Source organism: Sphaeramia orbicularis, chromosome 7 (assembly GCF_902148855.1).
Source record: "Sphaeramia orbicularis chromosome 7, fSphaOr1.1, whole genome shotgun sequence".
In the NCBI taxonomy this organism is placed as follows: Eukaryota; Metazoa; Chordata; class Actinopteri; order Kurtiformes; family Apogonidae; genus Sphaeramia; species Sphaeramia orbicularis.
Window position 1 is genome coordinate 380244 of NC_043963.1, and position 20920 is coordinate 401163.

A 20920-nucleotide genomic window follows, 5' to 3' on the forward strand; every position below is an offset into this window, starting at 1 on the left:
ACTGCCTCCGCTGCTACCACCCAATAATACAACAATACAATAATACTAGCAAATTAGGCTACTGTTATTATTATTATTATTATTGTTATTATGTATTTTTGTATTATTACAACAATTCTTATCCCCCCCACTCCCCCTCTCTCTCTTTCTCACTTTCATTCACTCCCCCCTCTTCCCCTTTTCCCTATTGCCCCTAACCAAGCTATATTATTTAGTTGCTTTTTACGTTTCTGATCTTTTTCATTGTAATACACTGTAAAAAAAAAAAATTGTAATTTGGCAGAATTTTCACGGTTTATTTGACAGATTTTTCCTGTATTTTTCAGATACAGGAAAATATCAATGAAATGATAAAAATAAACTGATTTTACATGTCAAATGGAAAATAACATGAAAAAACTGTAACTGTGAATAACTATAAAATTTCCATTTTTTAAAAGATTTTTTTTCTTTTTTCACAGAAAAATACAGTTAAAATACATTTGCAAATGTATCATAATTTCACAAATGTTCCTTTTCTATTTATGAGATTAAACTGTTAAAGTTTAATACTGTAAAAAAATAAATAAATAAAACGAGATAAAATTGCTGACAATTAACCATTAAAGAAGTATTAGTTCTGTCAGTTGAACCAGACTTGTTGGTTAATTGACAAATATCTTGTGTAATTACAGGAGCTTTCACAACAAAAAATGTTGAATAAGTGTATTTTTGTGAATGTATAACATGTATAAGCACTGATAAACTGTCCAAATACAGTTTTTATCAGTGGATTGGACAACTGAGTCTCACTGAAAATTATTTATATATATATTTATAGGGAATTGGATTGTTTTAATACATGTAAATATTCTTTATTAAACATTAAAAAGTCAAAAAAATATGTAAAATCTCATGTAAAGTTAGGGCAAAAAACTGTGTTTGAATTATGGAAAATTACTGTATTTTTATGATATGGTTATTTTCCATTATTTAGCAGTATTTTTTTGGCACCTCAGCTGCTGGAATATTACTTTTTTTTTTTTTTTTTTTCTTACAGTGTATGAAGTTGTCGTTTGTCAATACTCTGTCATTGCTGTTGTTTTTGGTTTGTTTATTTATTTGATTTTCCCTTTGTTTATGTGTTGTTGTTTTTCTGTCCACATTGTCTTGGTAACTATCACTAATTAACAAAAAAAAACAAAACAAGGTCAACTAAAACAATTAAGTGAAACATTCTTGGTCGTTTCTTCGTTCCATAAAAATGCCAGTGATGATGTGATCGAATCTTCTGGAGACCAGAATTAAATCAATAACCCTTCATGAATAGGCGGCGGTTGTCCCCATGGCGCCAAGTTTTTTATGAACAAGAATTTACCTGAAGGAAATGATGTAAATGAGCAGGAAATCCTGCTGAAGGCCTGTTTTGAATGTCATTTAGTCTGGAACAGGAGTGTCTGAGCTCAGAGTTGACGCTAACAGCTCACATGTGTGTGTTTGATGATGTCGACCACACCAGAAGGATGAAGCCCAGACCATGTGACTCTTTGACCTCATTTGATTTGTGACATCCTGTCTATTCTCTGCCCCCCCCCCCCCCCCCCCCCCCCCCAGTCAACGTCATGCGCTGTCCGGTGTGTCTCCAGGACTACAAACAGAGTGACATCATCGACAACTACTTTGTCAAAGACACCACAGAGGCCACCAGCACGTCTGATGAGAAGTCTGCACAGGTACGAGCCAGGGTTGGGTAGAAGCTGGAGATACCATACACAGCACAATACTAGGATCACCATACGATACACGTTTTGTGCCACTAGATGCACACACACACACACATGTTTCTGTTGTATATGATAGTATATGATGAACTCTCCTCTGATAATGCTGGTTATTACCTCCGCCAAGGAGGTTCTGTTTTTGCCAGGCTTTGTTTGTCTGTTTGTTTGTTTGTTTGTTTGTCTGTCCGTTAGTGTGCAACATAACTCAAAAAGTTATGGACAGATTTGGATGAAATTTTCAGGGTTTGTTGGAAATGGGATAAGGAAGAAATGATTAAATTTTGGTGGTGATCAGGGGTGGGGGGGCCCACGGGGGGGGCCACTGATCAGCCTTGGCGGAGGTCTGCGCTCTCCGAGTGCTTCTAGTTAGCTGTAGAATGAGCACAGACATAACGAACCAAAACTATTTCTACACTTTCATATTAAGGTGAAAGACTGTTTTACACTGTTGCTTTGACAAACAGCCTATCAAGGTTATTATCGTTAACGAAAAGTAACGAAATGAGGAAAACTACAATTGTAAAAGCATTTTTGCTAACTGAAATAAATAAAAACTGTAATTAAAAGAAAAAAAACCCATAACTAACTGAAACTGTATTGTGTGTTTACAAAACTAACTAAAACAGATAAAAATTATGGATCAAATTCCCTTCGTTTTGGTCTTTGTCAATGTCAGATTGATGTTCAATGGATTTCTTTGTCTCTCTCAGTTTTCTGTGCTGTCTCCATACGACACTTTTTGCTCCGTCACTTGTGTTCACTTGTGGTTTCCAGTCGTCTTCTGGTCCCCACTCTACCTGGAAACATGGAGACTAAAGCAGCAGAGTCCTGTCTGGGATTGATTTGAATAGGAGCACAGAGAAGAAGAGAAAAGAGACCACTGAACTACAACTGAACTACAACTGAACTACAACTGAACTACAACTGAACTACAACTAAGCATTTAGAAAAAAAAATGAAAACTAATAAAATCTATCAAACCTGCTCTAAAAACAAATTAATACAAACTGAATTAGAGAAAGAAAAGTCCAAACTAAATAAAACTAGAAGCACTCGGAGAGCGCAGACCTCTGCCAAGGCTGATCAATGGGCCCCCCCGTGGGCCCCCCCACCCCCGATCACCACCAAAAGTTAATCATTTCTTCATTATCCCATTTCCAACAAACCCTGAAAATTTCATCCAAATCTGTCCATAACTTTTTGAGTTATGTTGCACACTAACGGACAGACAAACAAACAAATAAACCCTGGCAAAAACAGAACCTCCTTGGCGGAGGTAACTAAACTAGAATGAAACATCTAAAACTATTAGAACCTTGGTTCAGAACTAACCTCAGAACAGTATTTGAGTTCAATCCCAACAAAGGAACGAACATTATTGAATAAAAGAGTGATAAAGAATAGGAAATAAAATATAAACAAACTAGAAGCACTCGGAGAGCGCAGACCTCCGCCAAGGCTGATCAGTGGGCCCCCCCACCCCCGATCACCACCAAAATTTGATCATTTCTTCCTTATCCCATTTCCAACAAACCCTGAAAATTTCATCCAAATCTGTCCATAACTTTTTGAGTTATGTTGCACACTAACGGACAGACAAACAAACAAACAAACCCTGGCAAAAACATAACCTCCTTGGCGGAGGTAAAAAGAAAAACACAAACAAACATGAACCTCCACAATATCTCCATTTGAATAAATACCTAAAACTAGAAGCACTCGGAGAGCGCAGACCTCCACCAAGGCTGATCAGTGCCCCCCCCCCCCCCCCCACACACACACACACACACACACCAAGGAGGTTCTGTTTTTGCCAGGGTTTGTTTGTTTGTTTGTTTGTCTGTCTGTCCGTTAATGTGCAACATAACTCAAAAAGTTATGGACAGATTTTGATTAAATTTTCTGGTCTGCACCCCCCCCCGTGGGCCCCCCCACCCCCGATCACCACCAAAATTTAATCATTTCTTCCTTATCCCATTTCCAACAAACCCTGAAAATTTCATCCAAATCTGTCCATAACTTTTTGAGTTATGTTGCACACTAACGGACAGACAAACAAACAAACCCTGGCAAAAACAGAACCTCCTTGGCGGAGGTAAATATTGATACAGTGCTTTTTTAATATCGATACAGTATTGTGAAATTAAATATTGCGATATATTGCAGAACCCATTTTTTCTTCCAGCCCTGCCCATCTGGTCTCTTTCTGACAGTTTGGTCCGAACCCCTGTGGCATTAGTGTTCCTCATCCATGGTGGTGGTGTTGTTTTAGCTCCCTTTTGTCTTTCCCTCTAAAGCCCTTCCTTTTGCCAGGACACAGTTGTAATGTAATGTTGTTTTAACACAGTGTTGGTCAAACTGTCGGGGGGGGGGGGGGGGGGGGGGGCTGAAGTCTTCCCAGGGGGGTCATGGGATCAGTCCTATGTGTTTTTTTGTTGTTCAGATTAGAACACAGGTGTCAAACATGTGGCCCATGTGGGGGCCAAAACCGGCCCGCCAAAGGGTCCAATCCGGCCCTGTAGGATGGATTTAAAAAGTGTAAGTAAGGGCATTGAACTCAAAAATAATATCATAATAATATATAAATAATGACAACGTTAATTTTTTTCTCTTTGATTTAGTGCAAAAAAACATTAAATTATGAAAATGTTTACATTGACAAACTATCCTGTAACAATAAAATGTCAATAACTTGAACAAATATGAACAACCTGAAATGTCTAAAGAAAATTAAGTGTAATTTTAACAATATTCTGCCTGTTACTGAATGTTTTGTGTCTTTGTAGATCGGATCCATAATGCATATGTACAAATGTTAAGTCAAGGCAGAATATTATAAAATTTTGTTGACATTTCTTAACAAATTTCAGTCTTTTTCAGGTTATTCACATCCTTTTTGTTTGGATAGTTTTTAAATGTAAATATTGGCATAATTAAATGTTATTTTTTGCGCTAAAATAATTTGCAGTTGTCATTGTTTATTGGCTATCATGTTATTATTTTACTGGTCCGACCCACTTCAGATTAAATTGGGCTGAATGTGGAACCTGAAAGAAAATGAGTGTGACACCCCTGGGTTAGAACATGTATCAGGTGGAACTAATGTTTGATGGTTGGATTCACCCTGGACTCATTTAATGGACGGACACCAAACCAATCTGTTACCATGGTGATATGTGACTAGACTGGACACAGAGTTTAGGTTTGAACAAAGACTGGACTGGAAAAGGTTTATGGTCCTCCAAAGGGGGACTGGAGGTTTATGGTCCTCCAAAGGGGGACTGGAGGTTAGGGCTGCACGATTTTGGCAAAAAAAAAAAAAAAAAAATCCTGATTTTTTTTTTTTTTTTTTTTTTTTCCTCTAAAAACTCGATTTTCGATTTCGATTTTTGGGTAAAACTACAAAAGACAACAGAAGTCATCATGTTGTTTTCATGAGCAGCCCACAATGCAAGGCACTACTCTGACCTTAAATCTGTGATGGGATCATGTGATGAACCCGCAGAAGTTTATTTTTTTCTTAATTAAATCTTTATTGAATGAAGTAGAGTATACAAACAATGTATACAACAAGAAAATAACATAAGTTTGCCAGGGGGAATACACTACAATAAAATGTCCAAATCAGAGCAAATACTGAATGTTTTTACAGCCTTTTGTTCCACATTTATCGAACAGCTTTAAATAAAGTTCAACATCTTTCAAAAAATAACTAATATTTGGTTTTGTGTTACAGAACTTATATTTGTGAATGAAAAATTTAGCAAGTAAGAGGACTAAATTAATTATTTTAAAAAATGTTTTTTTTTGTTTTTTTTTTTTCTTTTCTGGGTATCTGGTCCACAGCAGTGATCCCAGTGTCAGTCAGTGACAGGTATCAGTCGTGTGTGCGTGGACCAGGTTAATATGAGTGTTCCCCATGGGTTCTATTTAAACTGGGGGATCTGTGCGTGGAACAGACCGACCCAGGACACACTGGAGGGATTCTGTCTGTGGAGCTGGTGGATGTGTGTGGGCACACGGCTGTGTGGGCTCCTCTGCTGAGGCTGATGAGACTCGGACCCGGTTCGGAAGAAGACAGTACGGTACGGATCCGGGACAACGTAAGATGAGTGATCCGCATGCAGTTCTATTTCAGTTGCGGGATCCGTGCGTGAAGCCACGGCTTACATTGCTATAAGTACTGTGGACTCATGAACACATTTAATGTCCGTGGTCATTACATGGACTTCTGTGACAGACCGCTGTCACTGATAGGAGGAGGAGTTCTACGGCAGCCCGCAAGCGTGCGGCCCGCAGGCACGAGAGAGATGAAATCGATTTTACGATTTCCCTTTTTTGAAAATCGTCCTAATTAAAAAATCCGATTTCAATTTAAAATCGATTAATTGTGCAGCCCCAATAGAGGTTTATGGTCCTCCAAAGGGGGACTGGAGGTTTGTGGTCCTCCAAAGGGGGACTGGAGGTTTGTGGTCCTCTAAAGGGGGACTGGAGGTTTATGGTCCTCTGTAGGGGGGACTGGAGGTTTGTGGTCCTCCAAAGGGGGACTGGAGGTTTGTGGTCCTCTAAAGGGGGACTGGAGGTTTATGGTCCTCTGTAGGGGGGACTGGAGGTTTGTGGTCCTCCAAAGGGGGACTGGAGGTTTGTGGTCCTCTAAAGGGGGACTGGAGGTTTGTGGTCCTCTAAAGGGGGACTGGAGGTTTGTGGTCCTCTAAAGGGGGACTGGAGGTTTATGGTCCTCCAAAGGGGGACTGGAGGGTTATGGTCCTCCAAAGGGGGACTGGAGGTTTATGGTCCTCCAAAGGGGGGACTGGAGGTTTATGGTCCTCTATAGGGGGGACTGGAGGTTTATGGTCCTCCAAAGGGGGACTGGAGGTTTGTGGTCCTCTAAAGGGGGACTGGAGGTTTGTGATCCTCCAAAGGGGGACTGGAGGTTTGTGGTCCTCCAAAGGGGGACTGGAGGTTTATGGTGTTTTTTCCCCTAAAAATGCGGTAATCAAACGTGGTTATCATGATAATTAGAATTTAAACGGTAATACTACCCGTCTGCAATTTTACCGCGGTTTATCGTTATTCCAGTAATTGTTACATCCTTAGTTGTGAATCATCACATCAATTTCCAGGACTAAATGTTCACCGGGTGTTGAATCAATAGTAACAGTTCTCTGCTTTGATCGGTGTTATTTCTTCCAGGTGTGCACGAGCTGTGAAGACAACGCAGGGACGATTGGCTTCTGCGTGGAGTGTGGAGAATGGCTGTGTAAGACGTGCGTGGAGGCCCACCAGAGGGTCAAAATCACCAAGGACCACAAGATCCGCACCAAGGAGGACGCCAGCGCCGCCTCAGGTAAGGACGGCCCACCTTTAAGTCCTGTTTACTTCAGCAGACCGCAGGACTAGAACCCTGAGGAACACCGTAGACCTGCTTCTACCCATAGGGTGTTTCCATGGTAACGCCGCCGCAGAGCCGGTCAGGCGCACTACCATTAGTTGCTCTGACCGTACACACCCCGCTGCTCCGACTCTAGGGTCGAGGTTGAACGGCCAAAATACGACCCAGTTTAAGAAGGACCACCTTTTTCCTTGACCTGCCTTGAAAATGTCCTGAGGTGAAGGAAAAATACGAAGGAGAATTCTGCAGAGCTGCACAAAAAGAACGAGTCCAGCTACACTTAGATCAGATGGATGTTCCCATGGGTGTTCTAGCATGTTCTGAATATGGACTAATAACTGTGCATGTGGGGAACACAGGCTGCACACCAGGAACTTCTGAATGGAACTGCACATACTCCACTGGTCCTCACTCTATCAAGTTTTAGTTGTTTTTGCTCTGTTTCTTAGGAGGGGTGTAAAATTTGAGAATTGAGCGACAACCGATAATGAGCATATTTGATGAAAATGACCTGCTTTTACAACATAATTTGTAGGTTTTATGCGGTGGCCTAGAGGTGCAACAGCCCAAAAAATTATCCATTGTAAGAAAAAAAATCCGACCAATGGCCCTGTAGTTTAGCAGCCAAATGAAAAGCTTTGGGAAATGTATCCAGATCCATTTATTCTCACCCAATTCTGTGTATTTATTCTATTACAGAAATAGTCCATGTTTTGCTCATATTCAATCAGATCTGTAACAAATTCAAATTCACACTTGATATCACTGATACTGATTTATTGGATCAATCCACTTCCTATCTGTTAAAATGGGAAAAGTTTTCAAAGTCGCACCAAATCCAGAATCAGATGCGGAGCCAAATAATTTCACTAACTTTTGTTGACATCATCATACAGAAGCTGTATACCAAGTTTGAAGTCAATCAGAACTGGAGTTTCAGAGAAGAAGATGATTGAAATGTTTGTAACGGACGACAGACGCTGGACGCTGCATGACGACAATAGCTTACAGCCTGTCGGCCGGAAAGCTAAAAAGAGAACAGCCCAAAAAATATCCACTATAAGAAAAAAAAACAAAAACATTATCCACGTTTTCAATTAAAGGGGTACTGTTTGCCCTTAGCATTAGCCACATTAGCTGAAGGCCTTAAACATTTTCAGCCTATGCTTTTATTTTTTCTGGTAGCCTTAATTTTAAAGCAAGAGACCTTTAAGGTAAGTAGTGCCCCCTTACCTGAAAAGGTGGATGATGTTTTTTTTTTTTTCCTTATAGTGGATAATTTTTTGGGCTGTTGCACCTCTGGGCCACCGTAGTTTTACAGTATGTACTGACAATAGAGGCAAAACCAGTCTTATTTTGACTGTGACATCTAAAGACATGTGATGTTGAAACACAATCTAGAAAGCTAATATCTGAGACAACTGACCAAAAGCTGATATTAAAAGGTTATTTTAATCAATTGCTGTGGCAATTGACAGAAGTTTGTTAAACTGCCACACAAAAATCTTTTGAAACGTCTTTAAGCTGATGGTCAAATCAAACGACACTGGAAATATCAGTATTTTCATGTTGAATTGGAGAAGATAGAAACAAGTGTGTACCTAAAGTCTTTGTGTATTGTAAATAAATGTTCTTTCCTGGTGTCAGAGTCAGGCCTCTGTCTTCTGTGGTCGTTGAATAGACGACCTGGTTCGACCCTCCTCTTTATGAAGGTGTCATTGACCACTGTCAGATGAATTAATGAAGGCTAATGGAGTGAGGAGCGACACTGTGCAAACGGAGCAGATGTTCAAACACAAAGTGAAGCTGACCTCACGTTACCTTCACAGTCCTCCAGGATTTCACAGATTGTTCACAGCTCGAAAACATAGATGTTGATGAACACGTTTGGAGCGTGAGACTGAACATTTCAGTCCCATCTGTCCTGTTGGCTGACATTTTGTCCTCATGAATGAATGGTTGGGTGGTCCGATGTTTCTGCCTCAAGAAACTGAGGCAGAAACATCCATTTCATTTGACCGCCGGTCGTCCAGTGGAACCTTATTTAAATGGACTGTGTATTAGTGTAACTGTATTTATTTGGACTGTGTATTAGTGTAACTGTATTTAAATGGACTGTGTATTAGTGTAACTGTATTTATTTGGACTGTGTATTAGTGTAACTGTATTTAAATGGACTGTGTATTAGTGTAACTGTATTTAAATGGACTGTGTATTAGTGTAACTGTATTTAAATAGACTGTGTATTAGTGTAACTGTATTTATTTGGACTGTATTAGTGTAACTGTATTTGTATGGACTGTGTATTAGTGTAACTGTATTTATTTGGACTGTGTATTAGTGTAACTGTATTTAAATGGACTGTGTATTAGTGTAACTGTATTTAAATAGACTGTGTATTAGTGTAACTGTATTTATTTGGACTGTATTAGTGTAACTGTATTTGTATGGACTGTGTATTAGTGTAACTGTATTTAAATGGACTGTGTATTAGTGCTGTCAAAATTAACACGTTAATGCGCATTAATCCATCATCCTGATTAATCTGATGAAAAACTGTAACTGTTTGACAGCACTAATATAAAACCTCTTGTACTTCCAGGCTGGTTTACAGTTGTGTTAAAGGACATAATTAGAGAAGCAGTGAAGCCCTGTTCCGTAGCATTTAGAGAATCAGACTGACTCTTAATGCTGGCTCTCACTAATACTACAGACATGTTAGAAGCTTTTTAGAAATAATCTTGGTCCGTCTGAACATGTCTGAAGTCCGCATTAGCTGACCACTGGACCTGGACGTGCTGCACATCCCATAATAGTTCACCTGTTTGGACTGTAGTGAGTAGTAGGCCGACAGATGAAGGGTTAGGTGTGTGTGGAATTAACAGCAGGTCGTCCAGGCTGATGTGTCCTGTGTTCTGGAAAGGGTCACATGACATCAGAGCAGCCAATCATGTAAGCATGGGTAGTTCTCCTGACCCTGACCCTAACCCTAACAGAACCAGCACCGTGGGTCCAATAGCATGTGTTTGCTGGACTGCTGTGGACGCTGAGTGTCCATGAACCAAAGGGATGAAAACCACAACAGACGAGTGTTCAGGCGTTCTGTTTTTACTGCAGTCTGATAGAAAACTCTTTCATTTCCTTCCATTTTTATGTGATTGCATCTTAACAGTTTCAATAGTCTTTCAGAGATAATGTGTTTCACAACTCAGCACTGATTTTATTGGATCGAAAATCTCAGATTTCATTTCCTTAAACAACTATTTTGACATTTCCAAAAGATGCCAAACCTGCAGAAGCTCAGCCCCATAAGAACCAGTGTGTCCAACACGTCTGATGTCAGTGTGGACGTGTGAACGCAGCCTGAAATACTTCTGGGTCCGTTCACTCCGGGACATTCTGAAGCCAAACGGGACTAACAGACTGGAACCCAGTCATCTGGCGCTGCTGGCACCGCTGTCCCATAGAACTCTGACCCCATGGAAATCTGAGCCCCGGGTCACTTTTCTGTTATAGAACTGTGACCTGGGTCACTTTTCTGTTATAGAACTGTGACCTGGGTCACTTTTCTGTTATAGAACTGTGACCTGGGTCACTTTTCTGTTATAGAACTGTGACCTGGGTCACTTTGCTGTTATAGAATGTGACCTCGGTCACTTTTCTATTATAGAACTGTAACCTGGGTCACTTTTCTGTTATAGAACTGTGACCTGGGTCACTTTTCTGTTATAGAACTGTGACCTGGGTCACTTTGCTGTTATAGAATGTGACCTGGGTCACTTTTCTATTATAGAACTGTAACCTGGGTCACTTTTCTGTTATAGAACTGTGACCTGGGTCACTTTTCTGTTATAGAACTGTGACCTGGGTCACTTTTCTGTTATAGAACTGTGACCTGGGTCACTTTTCTGTTATAGAATGTGACCTGGGTCACTTTTCTATTATAGAACTGTAACCTGGGTCACTTTTCTGTTATAGAACTGTGACCTGGGTCACTTTTCTGTTATAGAACTGTGACCTGGGTCACTTTTCTGTTATAGAACTGTGACCTGGGTCACTTTTCTGTTATAGAACTGTGACCTGGGTCACTTTTCTGTTATAGAATGTGACCTGGGTCACTTTTCTATTATAGAACTGTAACCTGGGTCACTTTTCTGTTATAGAACTGTGACCTGGGTCACTTTTCTGTTATAGAACTGTGACTTGGGTCACTTTTCTGTTATAGAACTGTGACCTGGGTCACTTTTCTGTTATAGAACTGTGACCTGGGTCACTTTTCTGTTATAGAACTTTGACCTGGGTCACTTTTCTGTTATAGAATGTGACCTGGGTCACTTTTCTGTTGTAGAACTTTGACCTGGGTCACTTTTCTGTTATAGAATGTGACCTGGGTCACTTTTCTATTATAGAACTGTAACCTGGGTCACTTTTCTGTTATAGAACTGTGACCTGGGTCACTTTTCTGTTATAGAACTGTGACCTGGGTCACTTTTCTGTTATAGAACTGTGACCTGGGTCACTTTTCTAGTCTGGAAGACGGACCCAGCCCATAGAATTGTGACCCCTTATCTGAGTTTGAACTGAATGCAAAAACAGAACCCTGTTGGCGGAGGTGAAAATAAAAGGCAGGTAAAAAAACTGGACAATGCAGTTGTGTTCAGACAGACAAAGCGGTCCTAAACAGATGGGTTTTGAGTTTGGATTTGAAAAGAGGGAGTGAAGGGATATTTCTGAGCTCCGGTGGCAAGGAGAATAAAAATGTTTAAATACATTTCTATATCATCATAATCTTAAATATATGTGTATAATTTGAACATTTCACCACAAACTACTAAAGTACTTCATTCGTATAGACATGGAAGTCAATAATCTGTGTTCATTTTAGAGTTAGTGGACGTCAGACATGAACTCGACCTTAAATTCCATCTTCCTCAGTATCATCTGCAGCTCTTCCAGCCAGTCTGCACTTTTTACATTAAATTCATAGAAAAATAACATATGATCCTTATGATCATCATCCTGTAAATACTGTGAATGCATACTGATGTTGCATTGACCATTGAACATACATTTGTGCAATGCATGATAAATTCTTGTGCTTTTCTGAACATGAATAGTGTTTAGAGAAACCTTAAATCTCCTTTTTTTGGGGGAGGACTTTTCCATGGGGCTGACTGTTTTTTCAGTGCTCTGTATCTGGACCAGACTGCTGTGTGTGTTCCTTTTGTTTGACCTAAAGCTGTACTGCTGCTTTGGCCTTGCCTTTGTTTCCATTGTGCTGAGCGTCCATTGTGTCCTCCTTCCCTCTTGTGTGTCCTACAGAGTCTGTGGGGACGGCGGGACAGAAGCCTGTTTTCTGTCCCATTCACAAACAGGAGCCGCTCAAGCTTTTCTGTGAGACCTGCGACACACTGACCTGCAGGGACTGTCAGCTGTTAGAGCACAAAGAGCACAGGTAAACCAACAAACAAAGAGCACAGGTAAACCAACAAAGAGCACAGGTAAACAAACAAACAAAGAGCACAGGTAAACCAACAAACAAAGAGCACAGGTAAACCAACAAAGAGCACAGGTAAACCAACAAACAAAGAGCACAGGTAAACAAACAAACAAAGAGCACAGGGAAACCAACAAACAAAGAGCACAGGTAAACAAACAAACAAAGAGCACAGGTAAACCAACAAACAAAGAGCACAGGTAAACAAACAAACAAAGAGCACAGGTAAACCAACAAACAAAGAGCACAGGTAAACCAACAAACAAAGAGCACAGGTAAACCAACAAAGAGCACAGGTAAACCAACAAAGAGCACAGGTAAACAAACAAAGAGCACAGGTAAACCAACAAACAAAGAGCACAGGTAAACCAACAAACAAAGAGCACAGGTAAACCAACAAACAAAGAGCACAGGTAAACCAACAAACAAAGAGCACAGGTAAACCAACAAAGAGCACAGGTAAACCAACAAACAAAGAGCACAGGTAAACAAACAAACAAAGAGCACAGGTAAACCAACAAACAAAGAGCACAGGTAAACAAACAAACAAAGAGCACAGGTAAACCAACAAACAAAGAGCACAGGTAAACCAACAAAGAGCACAGGTAAACCAACAAACAAAGAGCACAGGTAAACCAACAAAGAGCACAGGTAAACCAACAAAGAGCACAGGTAAACCAACAAACAAAGAGCACAGGTAAACCAACAAACAAAGAGCACAGGTAAACCAACAAACAAAGAGCACAGGTAAACCAACAAACAAAGAGCACAGGTAAACCAACAAACAAAGAGCACAGGTAAACCAACAAACAAAGAGCACAGGTAAACCAACAAAGAGCACAGGTAAACCAACAAACAAAGAGCACAGGTAAACCAACAAACAAAGAGCACAGGTAAACCAACAAACAAAGAGCACAGGTAAACCAACAAAGAGCACAGGTAAACCAACAAAGAGCACAGGTAAACCAACAAACAAAGAGCACAGGTAAACAAAAAGAGCACAGGTAAACAAAAAGAGCACAGGTAAACAAACAAACAAAGAGCACAGGTAAACAAAAAGAGCACAGGTAAACCAACAAACAAAGAGCACAGGTAAACCAACAAACAAAGAGCACAGGTAAACCAACAAACAAAGAGCACAGGTAAACAAAAAGAGCACAGGTAAACAAACAAAGAGCACAGGTAAACCAACAAACAAAGAGCACAGGTAAACCAACAAACAAAGAGCACAGGTAAACAAAAAGAGCACAGGTAAACAAACAAACAAGGAGCACAGGTAAACCAACAAACAAGGAGCACAGGTAAACAAACAAACAAGGAGCACAGGTAAACAAACAAAGAGCACAGGTAAACAAACCCAAAAAACCCAAAAACAAAACAAAGAGCACAGGTCAAAAAAAAAAAAAGATAAAAAAACCAAAGAACACAGGTGAGTTAGTCCACACACTGAGAACTACTGCAGCCTTCCACTGGTCCAGCTGGGGTCTAGGGATGGAACCAAATGAACATTTCATATCACGCTTATTGTGACCAAAATTATCATAGTTATTATTATCGTGGTATTATTGAAATTGTGCTCAAAATGTTCAAAAAGTACTGATACACACACTGAAATAATTTAACCAAGTTGTATTTGGAAAAAACAAAACAAAAAACAACAAATCTAATAACAGTCCCACTGTCCCTTCTGTGTCAGAAACATTCACATATTAACCCTTAGTGGTCTGAGTCTATTCTGTCTGTTTTTCAGTCCTTTGGATTTGGCCTTTATATACTATAGAAACAAATGTTTACTATACCCATGTTTGGGATCTGTTTTGTCAGCACAACTTCATCTAGATCATCTGTCTGTTATTTTTTCACTTTAACCTACTATAAAAACACAAAAGGACAAAAAAATGCACAAAAAATATAAACCCTGAATTGAAAAATGTATATAATTTATTGCATAAATAACACACAGATGCTTAACAAACCTTTTCAACAACTTTAAAAGTGAATATTGGTTCCAAATATTAGGTATAGAAAATTAAAATTGTAATAAATTAAAACTATACTCAAATATTTGACATAAAAGCAGATCTTTACATAGGCGTTTTTTTCCCCTAAAAGTGCGGTAATCAAACACAGTTATCATGAGAATTAGAATTTAAACAGTAATACTAACCGTCTGTGATTTTACCTGTTTATGGTTATACCGGTAATCAATACATCCCTAATGATGGGTAATCACTGCCCCCACAGGCTGGTACTGTAGGTACTAGGCATGATGGGTAATCACTGTCCCCATAGGTTTGGACTGTAGACACTAGGCATGATGGGTAATCCCTCCACTCCTCTGGGCCAGGGTCATTGTGGACTCCTCAGACCACATGACATTTATCCATTCAACTCATTGCAGCCTTTGCTCTGGTACAAACTGATGCATGTTTGTAAATGTGAAACGACTGCGTCAGTTACAGAACGTGTTGCAGCTCAAATGTATTTGTCAGTTCAGTAATGATCACATGGAAGGATGATATTTATTTTCCTGGTTAAAGGTTTAGGTTTTTGACCAGGCTGTAGAAGTTCAAACCTTTCTATTCCACCACATGTGTAAACGGTCTCCGCTCCACTTTCAGGTACCAGTTCCTGGAGGAGGCCTTCCAGAACCAGAAGGGCATGATTGAGTCCAGTATAGGCAAACTGCAAGAGAAGAAGAACTACGTCCATTATTCTGTGTCTCAGGTGCAAAGCAGGTGAGACATTAGTACACTGTGGGTGAGGTGATAAGCGGTCTGCACGTGTGTTCTGATTGGGTTAATGGAAGCGTTTTCTCGTCTCATTCGTCCAGGCTTAAAGAACTGAATGAAACACATCGGAAAGTGGAGCACGAGATCAAAATTGCTGTATTTACTCTAATAAATGAGATCAACAAGAAGGGGAAGTCTTTGCTGCAGCAGTTAGAGGTAAGATAAAGGGGGTGTTTCCACTGCAGGGCCGCCAGGTGGGGGTGGGGTGGGGAGTGGGTCTCCGCTGCAGAGTCCGATCCACCACCGGCTTCATCGGTTGAACTGTTAGGTGACCAGTTCGGCCGTAGAATGTCAGCAGTGTCTGCACATCCACTGGTATGATCTGATAATACAGATAAAACAACACATTCTGTCCACAGTCAAATCTGCTGATACTCTGCTCCAGTAACATGAACAAATATGAACAACCTGAAAATGTAGAACTTAAACGCTCATACTAATTGTTTGCAATTTTACTGCTATTTATCGTTATACCGGGAATCGTTACATCCCTAGTTCAAGTACAGTTTGTAGATTTAAACATTTTCATTGCGAATTTTACTTTTTTCACTCAAAAGCATAAAAAAAACTTTGGAGTTGACATGATTTATAAATTCTCATCTTATTGTTGGTATTATGTGACTGGTCCAGCCCACTTTAGATCATATTAGTCTGTATGTGCATACGCTCATGTAGCAGACTGTAGACCGTACCTGTGTGTTCAGTGTGTGTGAGGAGCATCTTCTTTACCACATGTTATTGTTGTGTTTTTGGGCAGAGTGTGACCAAAGAGCGCAGTATGAGGCTGGTGGCTCAGCATAAGGACACCACCCAGTTAGCCCAGCAGATCCACCATGTGCTCAACTTCTGCCACTGGGCCATCAGCACCGGCAGCAGCACAGCCCTGCTGTACAGCAAGAGACTGGTGAGGAGGCAAACACACACACACACACACACACACACACACACTTTCTGCTGTTTCAGATCCGTGTTAGACCACAGACATGAACGGACCGTGCACAAACAGGGTTCAGACGGACGCTTCAAATGCGATGTTGTGTTTTCAAGGTCTGAAAAGTGCTTGAATTTTACCTCAAGTGCTTGAAAGTGCCTGGAGTTCTAACTCTGTGATTTATGTATTTATTTTTCATCTGAACTGTGCCAGGTTAGATGTGCAGCCAAAGCTCCTTCTGCAGAGGGGAAACCTTTAGAAAACTAAACCTGTATGTCATACAGTAAATATCCAGGTCTTCTCAGGTCGACTGCAGCTCCAGTTTGATCTGAGTTTGTGTCTCTTTGGTTCCAGTGGGTCTGAAGAACACCGGTGACTTCCCTTTTTTGGATAGAACTTGGTGTTCTCCTTTAATTTCTAAACTTTTTGCTGTTTTGCCGCTGGTGTAGGTTTTGCTGTGGTGCAGCACCACGGCTAAATTCATGCCACCACATCAAACATTTCAGACAAAAAAAAATCATCACTGTCTCATTAGACTTATTCTACATATGTATAATATGTAATAGTCCAATTGTACATATGTATAATATATAATAGTCCAATTGTACATATGTATAATATATAATAGTCCAATTGTACATATGTATAATATATAATAGTCCAATTGTACATATGTATAATATATAATAGTCCAATTGTACATATGTATAATATATAATAGTCCAATTGTACATATGTATAATATATAATAGTCCAATTGTACATATGTATAATATATAATAGTCCAGGACGAACATCCTGCCCCCTCAAATGAAAGTTAGCAAAGCTTCAGGAGGTAGAAAAAAGATAAATGAGCATAAAGCTTCACTTACACTTCTGCACGGTGGGGTGCACAGATGCACTGCCCCATACAGGACGGAAACCAACGCACTCCAACGCCATGGTTGAGTTTGGAGTGTGACAGTTTGAGGCTGTGGATAGGTGTGTGTTCTACAGAACCAGTTCAGACAGGTGTGTGTTCTACAGAACCAGTTCAGACAGGTGTGTGTTCTACAGAACCAGTTCAAACAGGTGTGTGTTCTACAGAACCAGTTCAGACAGGTGTGTGTTCTACAGAACCAGTTCAAACAGGTGTGTGTTCTACAGAACCAGTTCAAACAGGTGTGTGTTCTACAGAACCAGTTCAAACAGGTGTGTGTTCTACAGAACCAGTTCAAACAGGTGTGTGTTCTACAGAACCAGTTCAAACAGGTGTGTGTTCTACAGAACCAGTTCAGACAGGTGTGTGTTCTACAGAACCAGTTCAAACAGGTGTGTGTTCTACAGAACCAGTTCAGACAGGTGTGTGTTCTACAGAACCAGTTCAAACAGGTGTGTGTTCTACAGAACCAGTTCAGACAGGTGTGTGTTCTACAGAACCAGTTCAGACAGGTGTGTGTTCTACAGAACCAGTTCAAACAGGTGTGTGTTCTACAGAACCAGTTCAAACAGGTGTGTGTTCTACAGAACCAGTTCAGACAGGTGTGTGTTCTACAGAACCAGTTCAGACAGGTGTGTGTTCTACAGAACCAGTTCAAACAGGTGTGTGTTCTACAGAACCAGTTCAAACAGGTGTGTGTTCTACAGAACCAGTTCAGACAGGTGTGTGTTCTACAGAACCAGTTCAGACAGGTGCCATTAATACAGGAACCAGTGGAGGACAGAAGAACTTCTGAAAGAAGAAGGTCCAGCTCTGGGACAGACACAAATCTGGCCGGTTAGTGGGTGACCAAATACTTATTTTCCACCATAATTTACAAATAAATTCTTTAAAAATCCTACAATGTGATTTCTTGGATTTTTTTTCTCCTTTTGTCTCTCATAGTTGAAGTGTACCTCTGATGAAAGTTACAGACCTCTGTCATCTTTAGGAGGAGAACTGGAACAATCAATGGCTGACTAAATACTTTTTTGCCCAGCTGTAATTCTATGATATTCAGTATTGAAGGCTTCAGTTTTTCCACAGTGAACTGTGCTGTTCATGGACTCCTCATTCATGGACTGTTGATGCTACTTCCATATGGGGTTGAGTGTGAACAGCCTCAGCCTTGGACGTGGACATGGAACAGCTGTCCCATCTTTACGTCTTGACCCAGCTTTGGTTTGGTTAGGTCGTTTTGTCGTTCTTATACTGTTTTGTGTTCGGCACGGTACTCTGTGGATTTGACAGCTGTCCCAGCAGACAGTTGGAAAAACAGATCAAACAGGTTTATTGTTGAATTGTTGAATGTCCTCACAGGTCCAGTAGACACATGATGGTTGTTGTTGTTGTTGCTGCCTCTCCAGTCTGTGGAATAAATAAATGCCCTGTATTTCTTTCTTTTGTGTGTGCAGATCCTTTATCAGCTTCGCCAGCTCTTCAAGGCTCGACTGGAGCCTCCGCCTCAGGCCAACGGAGTGGTGCGGTTTTTCTGCGACCCCACCTTCTGGGCTAAGAACGTGGTGAATCTAGGTGAGACGAAGCCTTTAACCATTCATCCATCCAGATCCGTTCATCCATGTTCCCCCTCATCCATCAGTGTTGGTTTGATTTGATTTAGACGCCCGGTTCCTTATCGACTTATTGAAATAAGGTTGAGACAGAAGTGAGAACACAGGAGTAAATGAGCTGAAATATCCATTTATGGATCCATATTGTACTGCCCTTGGTTTTCGTTTTGGTCACTTAAATTTTTATTACGTTTTATGAATAACAATGGTGACAAAAAAAGAGGAAAAAAAGAATACGAATGAGAATTAATGGGAATAATGTGCCCAGGTACCCACTAGGGCTGTGTATTAGCAAGAATCTGGTGATACAATATATCATGATACTGTTAAAAAGGCAATTTTTGGTTTGTTTCTTTTTTAAATGATTATTTCCTTGAAGAATTGAATTACAGCAGAAATCTGCACAAATACTAAACACATTTTTTATTTGATCCCAACAGGATCTAATGTTATATCACAAAATGGTTTTGCGTTCAAACCAAGCCCGCTGCTCTACGTGGACTTCATCACAGTCACGCCAACACATTTGATGCATCTGTAGCCGTTTGCTTTTCAGTTTTTGGGAAAATAAAAAGCCTTATTAGATTCTTCCAGACACATTCCCTCCATGTCTGAGAGCAGGTGTATGTTTGACAAATCCTCCACATCACAGGTGTCAAACATGCAGCCTGTGGGCCAAAACTGGCCTTCCAAAGGTTCTAATCCGGCCCACAGCATGATTTTATGGACTGCAAAAATTACCCTGAAGATCTGAACAGTCAAGGGTGTTGAACTGGTTTGAGCCCAATGTGATCTAAAGTCAAATAACAGTCTAATAACCCTGACAATAAAATGTGAACAACCTGAAAATTAAGTACAATTTGAACAGTATTCTGTCTGTTACTATATGTTTTGTGGATTTGTAGATCAGATTTGTACGTTGTGTTAATAAGTTTACACATAATATTGTAGACATTCTTATTTTAGTTCCACATTCCAAACTTCAAAATTTCAACAATATTATGTTTGTGTAACATTGTGTTTAATGCACATGTACAAGTGATAAGTTGAGGCATAATCTTGTTAAAATTTAGCTTATTTTTCTTAAGAAATTAAATTTTTTTCTGATTATTCACATCTTTTTTGTGAAAAGGTAGTTTGTAAATGTAAATATTTTCATAATTTAATGTTTTTTATTGCACAAGAAAGGAAGACAAAAACAGGTTTTTATGCTGTTATTTTAATGGTTTGGCCCGCTTGAGACTGAATCGGGCTGAATGTGGAGCCTGAACTAAACTGAGTTTGACCCCCCTGCTCCACATGTTCATCCAGTCTGTTTCCCAAATACTGATGTTCACTTCTTTCTGCCTGAGTTTTATTCTGCTCACTGTTTTGCCTGGTGTCCTCCTCGCAGGTAACTTGGTCATAGAGAAACCTCCTCCGCCTGTCCAACCGCCCGGCGTCATGGCAGGAGGACCGCCCATTTCGCCGGGCCAGGGTCACCCGGGCAAACACCCGGGTCAGATCAATCTGGCCCAGCTGAGGCTGCAGCACATGCAGCAGGCGGCCTACGCCCAGCAGAAGCAGCAGCACCAGCACCACCAGCAGCAGCAGCAGCACCAGCAGCAGATCCAGCAGCAGATGCGCATCGCCTCTCAGATGTCCCAGCAACACGCCCGACAGGCCGGCCCCGGCATGGTGCAGCAGCAGGTACAGGACCCCCCCACCCCCCACGGCACTGGGCAGCACTCACCTGTACCAGGCCTGTGGAAAGACAACACTTTAACACCATAGAGCAGGGGTGTCAAACATGTGGCCCAGGGGCTAAATGTGGCCCACCAAAGGCTCCGATGCGGCCCTTGGGATGAATTTACAAAGAGTAAAAATTCCACAGTCCAGTTTGAACTTGGATTGTGCAGTTTACCCCTGCTCACTCATGCATGAAAACCTGGGTCTGTAAATTTGGACAAATATCCACCAATCCCCTACCTACAGACGTCCACAAAAGAAAATTCCAAAAATTATCAAACGTGGAACTGG

The 20920-nt window shown here is 40.6% G+C and overlaps 1 protein-coding gene across 4 annotated transcripts in view; it reads left to right on the forward strand.

Annotated features, from left to right (window-relative positions):
- The window catches only part of trim33 (tripartite motif containing 33), an 83214-nt gene that overhangs the window by 26534 nt on the left and 35760 nt on the right, over positions 1–20920 (forward strand). For all 4 annotated transcript variants that reach the window (XM_030138934.1, XM_030138933.1, XM_030138935.1 and 1 more), the window contains exons 2-9: positions 1594–1712; positions 6954–7107; positions 12475–12607; positions 15271–15387; positions 15483–15597; positions 16199–16345; positions 18746–18863; positions 20295–20590. In XM_030138934.1, the coding sequence (XP_029994794.1) occupies positions 1594–1712; positions 6954–7107; positions 12475–12607; positions 15271–15387; positions 15483–15597; positions 16199–16345; positions 18746–18863; positions 20295–20590 (1199 nt within the window). The remainder of the gene's footprint in view (positions 1–1593; positions 1713–6953; positions 7108–12474; positions 12608–15270; positions 15388–15482; positions 15598–16198; positions 16346–18745; positions 18864–20294; positions 20591–20920) is intronic.